Source organism: Amblyomma americanum, chromosome 9 (genome assembly GCF_052857255.1).
Source record: "Amblyomma americanum isolate KBUSLIRL-KWMA chromosome 9, ASM5285725v1, whole genome shotgun sequence".
Lineage (NCBI taxonomy): Eukaryota > Metazoa > Arthropoda > Arachnida > Ixodida > Ixodidae > Amblyomma > Amblyomma americanum.
In genome coordinates this window covers 137751618-137763979 of record NC_135505.1, presented here as the reverse complement: position 1 = coordinate 137763979, position 12362 = coordinate 137751618, and the positions used below count along the sequence as shown (strand labels likewise).

Sequence of the window (12362 nt, the reverse complement as noted above, 5' to 3'; positions counted from 1 at the left end):
CATTATCGGTATGGCGTCACACTCTTAAGGCGGGGCCTAAGTATATCATCCAATTTTTTTTGCACACCCGCACGTCATCTCTTTTAACTGCTCTACTGACGAGTTATCTTTTTCTAGGAGGTTTGTGCAAATGAAGGATTCAAAGGTGAGGAAAGTCCTTTCTTCACCATCTCATATTCGCCCTTGATTGCTGTAAATTGTGCACTAAATATGCTTTGGCAACGCAGGCTGCTTTAGATTCTGTGTGAATCACACTAGCAGAAAGTATCCAAGAGCATGCACATATATAATCCTCTTGAAGGAGACGTGTAATCATCCAGCCACTACCAGAGTTGAAAAGAACTAATGGTATCCAGCGGATCGAATCCGCCGCCGTCGTGTTTGCTCTGACAACCCAGGTTGGCCGCAATGACAAGATTCGCGTCAGACACTCTAGGCCAGGACATGTATTTCTTTTCGTAGGACGTGTCTGCTGCTCCATGAAATCCGGAAGCATCCAGTCTCGCACACATTTCATAAGTCCACCGCACTACGGCCGACGTTCGCCGGGGTTGCGGTGTGTAACCGCGCCCTGCGCTGGATTCGCCGCATTCGAATGAGAATTAGCGAGCAACGTACAGGTGCTCTCTTTGAGGCTGTATATCTCCAAACAACGATCTCAGTACAAGAAATGTCCTCCTCACTCCTGCAATAAGTGTCAATCCTTTTTCAAGTTCGTTTATGTTAATCTTTGTAACGTCGTTACAAAATTACCTTTTTCTTCATTTCGAACTTTTGCTTGCACAAAGGAAATAATTTTATAGCCCTTTATAATACGATAGCGTTAAAGGCCTCTTCCCCAGAAAATACGGTGTCGACGTTGTCGGTGCTGGGAGCGAAACATCACGCGCGTGATTCTGGGAGGTGGCCCCCAGAGAGCAACCTAGGAGGCAGGTGAGCCACCTAGCTCACGTTACCTAGCGTTGTCGTCACAACATGCCCACTAGATAGCCAGCAAACTGCCCACCGTGCAGGTGGCAGATAAATTAATGATTGGTCGCTCGGGAAGAGCAACCTCAGCCGCACAATGCCCACCGCTGGGAGCTCGGACCGCTGGGAGCTCCTCCCAGCGGTCCGAGCGACCAAAGTCGCCACGAATACACCCCATTCGGATGTCGTGGTCCACTATACGCTTTTCTGTGCCTACATAGTATGAGCCTATACTTCGTTTCATAGTTATTCGGCAAACCTGTGGGAACCTGCGATACCTCAGTGGGTGATAGGATAGAAACATGTAGCAGTATGGTTGGGGTGTTATGAAACTCATGCCCCGATTCTGTTTTCTAGCTTTAGTTTTCTAGTACTTGAATGCTTTTTTTATACGTTTGTCTAAATTTACCGCGCACGCTAAATTTCTGTTTATAGCCAACCTCTCAGCTGCCTCCAGATGCAGCAAACATTTCCTGTTCGTTATTTTGGCGGATAACTCTTCTCGATTCTGACAATCTGATAAAACAGGAGGAAGAAGACCGTCATCTCCCTCAACAGCTCAAGCTTTCGGCCGCTGCAGGACAAAGGACACTCCCACTAATCTCCCATTTATCATACCTCACAGCCCCTACGGCCATCCTGTCTCCACAGACTTCTTAATTTTATAGACCCACAGACAGACTCTCTATATACCGGCCTCTACTTATTTTCCTTTCTCTTGTTCTCAACTCTGTTGCCAAACGCGAACATCATTTCCTGCTCTGTATATTACACGCCCTGGCCTTGTGCATTTCCCATGCAAAGGAAAAGAATACGTCATTAAGAAATGCACAGATTGCTGGTTGCCACAACGGGGAACCATACACTCTGTGAGATCCGAGTAATCCGAGAAATATTGCCAAATGGCATGTACACTCTAATAATAATAATAATAATAATAATAATAATAATAATAATAATAATAATAATAATAATAATAATAATAATAATAATAATAATAATATTAATATTAATAATGATAATAATAAGAATAATAATAATAATAATAATTGGTTTTTAGGGAAATTAAATGGCGCAGTATCTGTCTCACATATCGGCGGACACTTGAACCGCGCCGTAAGGGAAGGGATAAAGGAGGGAGTGAAAGAAGAAAGAAAGATTGAGGTGCCGTAGTCCCGTCGCCGTTTCAGCGCACTTTCCGTGCCCAGCACTTCGCACGTTCAAACCAAGTTCTGCTTCTTTAGCAGGGCGTAAGTTTTGGGACACAGGGCCTTGCGCAGCACGTCATACGCAGAGCCGCGCTGCACTTCGGCTGACCGACTGTAAGAGTTCCAGAGGTGCAGCGCATAGCTCTCGGTCGTGGCTCGCATGACAGCCACCGTCGCGTTTCTGAAGAAGGCTTTCTGCCACTCCAAGTAGCTCACGGGGTAGAAAGAAACGCTGGGAAGCACAGTGACTCCCGAACACTCGACGAGTGGAATCTTTCCCAGCAGGTTCCGGGGGCAGAACCATGCGAGCACGCGCTCCAGGAGTCGGGGTCCGTTGTGAGCCCACTTGTGAGACCTGCGCCAGTCACAGGTAGAATGAACTTGTAGACACTGTCTTGAGAATTCAATATCTTCGTCATCGTTTACTATGTATATCCATTACCGGCTGTTGTGGCTAAGTGACTTTGGTGCTTGACTGTCGAGCCCAAGGTCTGGGGAACAAATCCTGGTCGCTGCAGCTCCACTTCAGTCTAGGGTAATTTGAGATTTGCATTCGAATAAAGACGGAATTCAAAGCCGAACAGCTTTGCGCAGTTGAGTAAGGTTTCGAAAGCGCAAGGTGTGCATTAATTCTGAGCCCTCTATGCATAGCGTCTCTCATGACCCATGGTGCAGCTCCCCCCACCGCCGTTCTCAGCACACGTACGCACGAACACTCGCACCCTTGCGGTGGCTTAGTTGCTATGGCGTTCGACTCCTGAGCCCAAGAACACGCGACGAAAACGAGCAGGTTTCGTTTTGTTAATAGGGGTCTAACGCTGTAAAGCGACTCTGGCTATGACGGACGTCGTAGTGGAGTGCTCCAGATAATTCGACCATCTGGGGTTCTTTAACGTGTGCTGACATCGCCAATACAAGGTCCTCTAGCATTTCGTCTCCATCTAAATGCGACCTCTGTGGCCACTGTCGAACCCGCGTCTTTCGAATCAACAGTCGAGCACTATAACCGCTAAGCCACCTCGATGGCTACACTTTGTAGAAAGTGGGGAGACTTTGTCACCGTCTATAAAAGACCATATTGTCATGTGCCACGATGACTTATCCACTCCAGATAAGCCAACGATCTCTGAAATACTTACTTATACGTCCAAGAAAACTCCTCGAGGCAGCGAAGCAGGAAAGGGTGTTTTCTTTCGAATACCATGACACTGTTGCCAAGGTCGGGAAAGTGCTCTCGCGCCAGGACGTTGCGAAGCTTGCCGAAACTTCTGAGGATGAGGACGTCCATGTCTGCGTAGACACCACCGTACCTCCACAGTATGAGCAGCCGTAGGGCGTCACTAAGATGGTTGATCCGAAAGGGGCTGCGGATCCAGTCGTCCTTGATGTACCAGTGCACAAGCACGCTGTCTCTTACCAGTGTGTTCAAGTCTATGTTGAGCAACCTAAAATTTGGCAGGTAGCGCAAATTTTCAAGGAACCTGAGTAGAAAAGAACAAAAAAACTGGCGTGTAATGTTCTACTGCACGTTTTCGTTTTAGAGTTAGTTTAGTTACTTCGTTGTATATGTTTCTATATGAGAAGGTAATTTTCATGTAAACTCATGCTTTCTACCGCACACCCCGCAGTGCTCTTCTTAATAGCAGTAACCACTTTCATAGGGAGTCGTGAGGCGAAAAACCGCAAAACAGGACGGGACTGACTGGTTTTGCTCCTCACGATGTCCTACCAACTGGCCTACAACCAAGTCGTTCTAAGTTTCATAGGGAGCATACAGAGGCGATTGAAATTCACTGTTAGGAGCGGAAGCATTTGTTGGCGTGCACTTGGAACAAAAACAATCTTTCGATACGCCCAATGCAGTGTTCTATTGCATATGACATGTTCGTGGTCAAGGCTTCCTATTTTCCTAAAGATTATTTAGAAAAACATGTCGTTCGAACGCCAAGGGTGCTACACCAACAAAAGTTGTGGAGGCTTAGGAAGTGAAACAGTTGTCATAAAAAAAGCATCGAGCACTGAACACAGTAGTGAGCTAAAAAAGGTCAAGGAACTCTTTCTGCAATGCCGGGACTGGAACAATCAGCTGACAGAATGGTCTCCCAGCTCCCGGGATTCAGAGATCCCGTTCTGAAGCAAACATGAGACTGGTTCACATGGATCATTTCGTCTAATTGTGCACATTGTGACCCTAATTCGTCCCATTGGGCGCTTAATTGGCCACATTCAACTAATTATGTATGTCCCCTTTTACTCAAGGCAGGAGGCGTACAGTTGAGGTCTTTCTTTTCCCGAGCGCCTCGATTTTCTTCCTGTCTGGCTCACCTGCAGCCACGCATGTCGAGGATGGTAAGCAGCCACACGGTGTAGTCTGGATTCCGAAGCGCCGCCGACTCGATGGAGCATGCTGCCCGGTCGTTGATGCAGGACGCACCGGCAGTCTCGAGGAAGAAGAAGTTCCTCTCCGACTCGTTCGGAGCAGCACGCCATTCGAGGTCTTTGCGGTTGTCTTCGGGACCTGCTTCACGATTAACATCACAGAGCTACTTTCATTACTGCTGTTAATATTTTGCCCTACATTGGTATATAGACAGCCTTCAATCCGAATTCGCCGCTTCTAGCGCAGTCGGCTTGTGACATCCAAGAGAGAGAATTATTTAAAATGTAGAGCTGGTCCCTTGCTGTCGGAAAAACGAAACTATGAGGTGTTTTGTTTCTATAAAGTGAGGAAAAACAACACTTTTCAGCTGATTAATTGTTTTTTTTTCTCCCACCCATTACAAAGATGTTGCCGCAGGAACTCTCTGCCCTTTTGGTTAATGGAACAAAATTTTATAGTAAAGCTGAAACCTTTCCAGCCAGACAGCATTTGCTAACATTTAAAATTTGTGAACGTTTACTTTTTGCTTCACATATAACGACGTTGTGATGAGGTAAAGACATGTTGAGGAATATGTTAGCATGAAAGGAATTCGGGGAAAGACAACGGACGGCGTTCATTGACACTTGTGGACGTCGTCACTCGTCCGACTCCTATTGCTCGAACATTTCATTCGTTCACTGAGCAGAACAACCTTTCCCTGCATTAAGGTTTTCCTGCACTGTGCCGCGCCGCACAGCACCGTACTCTCTGTTACAGGAACCTGCGTTAATGAAATGGCACCTACCTGATAAGGTGGCTCTGTGGCTTCAGCTCTTGGTTATTGGTTCTAAGACTGCGGGTTCCAAAATCCCTGCTGCTGCGCTCGTATTTCGTTGGAATCGAAATATCAAAAAAATTGGCGGTGCTTTAGCTTTGGTTAAACCTGGAGTGACGCGATAGCTGCAGCTGGCCGAGTGCAAATTGGTCACGTGACCAACCACGTGACGAACCACGTGATCAGCCACGGCGCCGCGCCGCCGGCCGCTGCTCCACACCACGTGACCAACCACGTGACAGCATGGTGGCGCAGCAGCCACAGGGTGGCAGCGCCACCACCGCCACGGCGCCGCCACGCTGAACGCTCGAAATGCTACCGTAATGTAGGTATTGCTACAAAACGCCCGTATGCTCTGCGATGCCACCGCCCATTATGAGAGAAAGAGAGAGAGCCCTTCAATGAAAAACAGATTTTAGCCGGCATGAATATTACGGCTGACATGCTACTCTTCGTATGGCAGGGAACTGGGGAGTAAAGGTGACAGCAGTGTGCTAGGAAAGAGTGCGGTCATTGAAAAGGGTTGTAACGCAATAGTTCATTGCATGATGGCGTCTTTGGATGAGACCGAAGTAAAATTCTGTGCATGTACAGTGTGGTGACCAAGTGTTCGGGCAGTTTAGAGTTTGTCTAAAACAGTAACAGCGTCTAAATAGGCAAATAAGAATATCATTGCACGTCTCTGCTGCCTCTAGCAGACTTAAGGACCTAACGTAGGGTCCACTGTGAGTGGCACTTGGGTGACGGACTGCATGCGCCCATTAGGGAGACACACGACGACGACTTGTTGCGTGTCTTCTTTTCTTCTTGTCTATCAGTTTTCGTGCTGTTTTACCAGTATCATTCTTCACCAACTCGACTGTTAGAGAATCTCAGGTGGTCTACATTAATCCAGAGCCTCCGCTACGTCCTCATAGCCGGTGTTTTAATCGGAATGTTAAACTTCACATAACATACCATGATTCAACCCTAAAACGCACCACGGATTCCGGACGCTACATTGCAACTCCACTATATGACGAGCGCGGTTAAAGTGCACTGTACACCTGGCCAAATCTTTGACTGGCGTTATTTTTGCATCCCTAATTGCACCTTGTAAAACGCTTCTTCTCTCGTCTCTACTGCCGCTGGCATATGCATGATGTAATCTTAGGCATGTGGTGGCATTTGGTGGTCCTTTTTTATATTATGCTTGAGTGGAGTAATTGCCCGTATAAATCAAAATTATTAGTAATCTTCAGTGTCCGTGGCTACGAAGAGCCAAAACAAGAGGGATACGTAGCAATGATTTTGGTGGCGCAATCGCGCTTACTGTGGGTAAACGACTTGTCTACCACATAAGGAGGGGTAGTTTAACCAGAGAAAGAGGCGACATGAACCAGAACAATTGCTGCGTGTGCCGCTTGTTTTAGCTCTACGCTGCTGCAAACGGTGTGATTTTCTTATAATTTTGATCCAATCAGAAAAGTGCTACAATCAAGCATAATATGAAAAAAAATAGACCACCAATTGCCTCAACACGCTTAAAATTACAGCATGAATATGCCACCGGCTTAGCCGAGAGAAGCTTTCTACAAGGTGCAATTAGGGATGCAACACTCAGGCCAGTTTAACATTTGGCCGGGTGTGCATAGCGTGCTATTCTCTTTGTCATAGCCAAGTGTCATCGAGCATACGATCGACGCCAATGAGTAAGCACTAAAAAAAATGCCAGCATTATTTTTCACTAGCGACTGGTAAGCTGCTGCGACACTATGGCCATGGAAAGTTTGCTTTTCGCGGGAATACCCTTTAGAAACTCTGCAAAAAATGCAAGCTGATTACAAACACTGCACTCGATTTCCGAAGTTTGTGCTGATAAGAAGAAAAATTGCCCACAAGGGCCAGTATTGCGTTAACAGCGCGGAGGAGAATTATAGGGAACAAACCGAGGCTGAGACGCTCGGTGCCACGATATTTATATAATTACGACGTTCGTACTGCGACCTAAGAGATACAACATGCCAAAAAGAGACTTACTCAAGCACTGCTGCTTCTTTGCGCTCGAAGAGACCACCAGTAAACCTCGTGGATCGTAGCCGAGGTGCCTCGCGCTGACTTCAAAGGCGGGCAGGAATAATCAGAAATCGATACACACAGTTTTCATTGATGAAACACGCAACAGCAGACTTTACAAGCAGAATTCGTGGTTTCGGGCCTTGGTTGATAAGCATGAAAAAATGCTGCGCTACGTTTCATTAACGTCTGTGGTCAACGGTGGAAGATGCCGGTCAAAAACAATTTTCTAGCAGATGGCCTCCGGGATAAACAAAACACCGTTTATGACAAGCTGGACGTTTTATTGGCTGCCGGTCCCATTGAATTTCATTCTTAAGATTGCCTTTATAATTTTGCTGAGATTTCACTCTTTACAGGAGATGCGCAATGGTCCACTGTGCTTTTCCTAGTGTTCACGTAAATCCACCCCAAGATTGTAACACTGGCACTTCGTGCATTGAAAAAAGCTGGACAGCCGCAAATATTAGCTATGGACTCGTGGAGCAAAATTGTTTCTTTCGTCAGATGGCGCGAACTATACTTCTCGTCATTTCACAGCACTTTGAGCCGCTGCGGTGGCTAGGTGGTTAAGGTGCTGGCCTGTTGACCCAAAATACGCGGGTTCGATCCCGGCCGCGAAACACTAGAGGCCAGTGTACTATGCGATGTCGCTGCACGTTAAAGAGCCCCAGGTAGTCGAAATTTCCGGAGCCCTTCACCACGGCGTTCCTCATAGCTTGAGTCGCTGTGGGACGTTCGACCCCCTTAAACCATAAATCGTAGTATCCTGAACAAATACAACATTCGTCCATTGTCAAATATGTGTGCATTTAAATGCGTTACTGAAACATTGTGACCGCTATTTTTAGATCGAAACCACGTTGCAAAAAATTAACACATAAAAATTCGTGCTTTCATATACTTCTCGCCGTTGTACGGGCACTGCTCCGCTATGCGCTAAGCATTCCTCGCGGTGACCAAAAAAATAGTTGTAAGAGAAAAGAAGCTGATTGCTTGTCTTCGCTGAGTTCCTGGTGGTTAGGTTTATCCAGATGCCGCATGCTGAGGATAAAGAAGGCTTCAAAAGTGTGGGCCTCGGGATATGGGCAGCTCGCTAGAGTAAAACAATCTTTCGGCCAGTTATCTGCTTTCTGTTAAAAAATTCGGCTTTGGGATTGCCGCTCTGAATTTTCGCTAACATGCTACCCAAAACCTACTGAGACAGGAACTCGGGGTCACCTCAATATTACAGAGCGGGCGCAATAGGAGCGTGATGACGCAATCCAACAGCGTTCACAGCAGAGCAGTAAATGATAAACTCGAATAATAATTGGTTTTTTGGGGGAAAGGAAATGGCGCAGTATCTGTCTCAAATATCGTTGGACACCTGAACCGCGCCATAAGGGAAGGGATAAGGGAGGGAGTTAAAGAGGAAAGGAAGAAGGAGGTGCCGTAGTGGAGGGCTCCGGAATAATTTCGACCACCTGGGGATCTTTAACGTGCACTGACATCACACAGCACACGGGCGTCTTGACGTTTTTCCTCCATAAAAACGCAGCCCCCACGGTCGGGTTCGAACCCGGGAACTCCGGATCAGTAGTCGAGCGCCCTAACCACTGAGCCACCGCGGCGGGTGTAAACTCGAAATCAGTTTGCTATTTTAAGACATGTTGTGCGCTTCACAAGAAATAAAAGAACAACATAGCCATGAAGACTAACAACAACAAAAAACAACAAAAGATCAAATAAGGGCTAAACTTACGCATGATTGTGAGCAGCACAAAGAAGAGCACAGTAACAAGGGCTGTTAGCTCCGAGCTTCCCCGACTGTGCAGCCTTGACAGTGGCCCCTGCGAATAATCGCCAGAGATGAAAGTAAAGCTTCCGTTAAACAAGCTAACGATTTTAACAACTGACATCTTCACGCCGAAAGCTATTAATACCTGCGCATTGAGGAACACTAGAGTTTAAAGCTTCTGAAGCATTCAGACCACTCTGAAAACTGTTTGAATGCAACAGGAATGCTAGCATACGGAATGGATATAAAAAAAAGATTTCATGCGCGTGCTTTTAAGCGGCCACAAGCAAGCTACCTCTTCATCGGAGATGTGCTCATGAAAACAAGGCTTAATAAGCAAAGCATGGCTTCACATCGAACTTTTCGTTTCGCTAGAGGAGGACATGACCTGGGAAAAGAAAGTTCGTTTCATGGGGAGTTAATATCAAAGTTCTACTCATCTCGAGAGCTTAAAACTCGCGAAAATGATTTGACGTGTGTTTCTAGAAGCAAGGATTTAGTATTTGAAAAGCATCGACAAACCCTCCTTATTTTCTAGGGCTAATTGCGTGACTGTTTCTTCGCTGAATGGCATACCGCCTTGGAAAAGCGGTTTCAATTAGACGGCGTTTTAGTAGAGATGAGCTAGTGGAAATGGGCTATGACCATTCCTTCAGAGTCAATTGTTTCATATTCAAGGTCAGTTCACTAAAATAAAGTACATACTGTTCTATTACATTTATAAATCTTACTTTATAAATTTACTGGAAGCAACACAAAACCGCTCAGCAAGATTCATCCACTCGTCCTATTTCTATCATGTAAGTGTCACTTAAGTAAAACGTAATGCTCAATTTATAAACTTAGCAGGCCGCCGTACTATTGCAAGTCTATGCCTTTTTCATAAATTTTACTATCACCCCATGATCAAGTGTATTATCAGCCTTTCCCGCCTCATCTCCAGACGCACGAACCACCAGAAGGCCGTTTACCCTCCCCCTGCCCGGACTAGTGCTCACTTGTCATCATTTTTTGTCCGCACTGCAAAGGACTGGAATGACTTTCCCAACGCCGTCGTACTTCACTCCGACCCCTTCATCATTCAAACAATCCATCGAATCAACTATGTGCCCTGAATCCCTCTCCCTCATGTAATACCCCTTTAATGGGGCCTTTGAAGTTGTAAGAAATAAATAAATAAAACATGAATAAATTTCTCGGCTTCTTACGCGGGCTTCTAGCAACATGGTTTTTTCAGGGAAGAACATGGCCTAAATGTCGACTTTATGTCCAAATCCAGTGCGCTTATCTAAAAATAACCGGCATCAAACATCTCCTCAAACGAGTCTGCAATTTTGCCGAGTTTGACGGAATTCTTATCAAACGGAAAATAACAGTGGACCTGTAAAAAAAATTTAAAAATCGGATGCTTGCTTTCCCCTCCTCGCCATTGCGACGGCTGTAAGCCCTGAAAGAATTAGAGACCCTGTTACACGGCTGTTTCCAACGGGAGTTATTTGCTTGTGCTGCATTTGGCTTAAACACCAATGTAACGGTGTTCCTCCGTGGTGTCAATTGCTGTTGACCTATCAACGTCAGTCCAGCTCAGTTGAGTCGTGTGTCCCAGTGCAGCAGCTCAAATGAGAAGGCGGCGATCTATTAACCCACCTCACTAGCGCCGTCGATGATGCTTTTCGCAGCCATTACGTCTCGAACTGCATGAAAGAGTGCTGTGCTGGGTAGCGGAGTCCCCATAGCCTACAACGTTCCCTCACGCAATGAATTAAAAGCGGAAAGACCAGAAGCGGTTTCGCAACAGCTGTGGTTAGGCGCTCAAATGAAAAATGCCTGTACTTAACTCCCTTTTCTCTCTGCACTGTTGAAAACAGGTTATGTAGACGCTGTAAGCGTCTACGTGACTAGACCGCACCGCGCATGCAAAAGCGAAGATTGATGTCAGCTACGCGTCTGTCATAGTCAAGATTATGATCCTCACTTCTGTTGAGACATAAGTAGGAACCGGCGGTGGTTTTAGATCGCGTTGTGGAACACTCGCAAAGCAGCAAGTAGAGTGAACATTCGACGCTGTCCTGCAGAGACATCTGCAGCTTTGCCTAATCCTACAAAGACATTTGCACATACTCATGCACACACGCCTTCTTTCAGAATAAAGTGAGAACAAAGTTTCAAGAAACGAGACAAAGCGAGACTGCATTCTAAGTTCCCCAAAAAATGAACCACTCACCATGACCCACCGGAAGGAGAACGTCACTTGACGACGCCAACAGTCATGTTTCTACATCCTAACCCTCCGGGATTCTCTGTCGAGCCGCACCCGAGCAATTGAGCGTGCAAGTTACCATAGGAGGTAACCACGACGCATGGCAGCTCGGCACTTCTCGAAACAGTGCGACTGGCAGCCTGAAAACGCTCTCCAACAGCACGAAGAGTTACAACAAAAACGAAAGCTGTTTTCTGCTGAGCTCCGCCCTCTTTCTGAGCGCTACCTTTGACACTTGAAGCCAGGCACCTAGAATAAAAAAGGGGCAAAAAGACACAACAACATCCAAGCTCCCCGTGCTCCAAACAGCCCGCTTGGTGCGAGGGTGCAATAAGTCGTCAGAAAGGAGCCTACAAAAGCTAGCAAACAAAAGCGTAAAAAATAGCATAATAACGATAGAAGAATGAAAGTTAGAAATGAAGAAGTGCCTGTTGCGAAGGGAAGGCGGAAACATAAAAGAGACAAATAAAGGAAAGGGGCAGAGAGAAGAGACAGTTTAGATGGAAGGCGTGACGAACATAACCAGCGGACATTCGCGGAACGTGCTAGTTGTTTCCTCTGGAGCTGATGGGGACAAGCTCGTGGGGTAGGGCGACGAGTTTCCGGCGACCGTTTTGTGCGACTCCGGAATCGTACTTTTCCGTCACGCCTGTCTGCGGGACAAAGGTTGAAATGAGCGTGGCCGCATAACGAGGAGCCAACTGCGCATCCGCCCGCTGCCGCACGCGCGACGCCATTGTTTTAGAAACGGAATAGCGGCTGCACATGGCCGTCACGTGTTGTGGACGCCTTTACCTCACGACTCCGTTGCCTCCAGTAGTCATGGGTATGTCCCGCCCATTCTCGTGATCTTAGCACGAAACTCAAGGGACACAGATCAGGCATTCATGTTC

General features: G+C 46.6%; 1 protein-coding gene across 3 annotated transcripts; it reads right to left on the bottom strand.

The window, feature by feature from the left end:
• Window positions 1–430: 430 nt before the first annotated feature.
• Window positions 431–11690, bottom strand: LOC144104555 (lactosylceramide 4-alpha-galactosyltransferase-like). 3 transcript variants are annotated; one of them, XM_077637641.1, is made up of 7 exons: window positions 11434–11690; window positions 9174–9261; window positions 7394–7471; window positions 4503–4698; window positions 3317–3658; window positions 2138–2532; window positions 431–1885 (listed from the first exon to the last, which is right to left on the bottom strand). In XM_077637641.1, exons 1-6 carry the CDS (start codon window positions 11434–11436, stop codon window positions 2190–2192), a joined length of 1050 nt encoding a protein of 349 aa, XP_077493767.1. In that variant the 5' UTR covers window positions 11437–11690; the 3' UTR covers window positions 431–1885; window positions 2138–2189. The 3 variants fall into 3 exon arrangements, with proteins under 3 accessions (XP_077493767.1, XP_077493768.1, XP_077493766.1); XM_077637642.1 differs by having other exon boundaries at window positions 4503–4695; XM_077637640.1 differs by lacking the exon at window positions 431–1885 and having other exon boundaries at window positions 2083–2532.
• Window positions 11691–12362: the final 672 nt, after the last annotated feature.

Coding starts and splice junctions, on each gene's coding strand:
- LOC144104555 (XM_077637641.1), bottom strand. Junction 4,699..7,393: donor AAAGAAGCAGCAGTGCTTGA/GTAAGTCTCTTT, acceptor TTAATCGTGAAG/CAGGTCCCGAAGACAACCGC. Junction 2,533..3,316: donor GAGTTTTCTTGGACGTATAA/GTAAGTATTTCA, acceptor TGACTGGCGCAG/GTCTCACAAGTGGGCTCACA.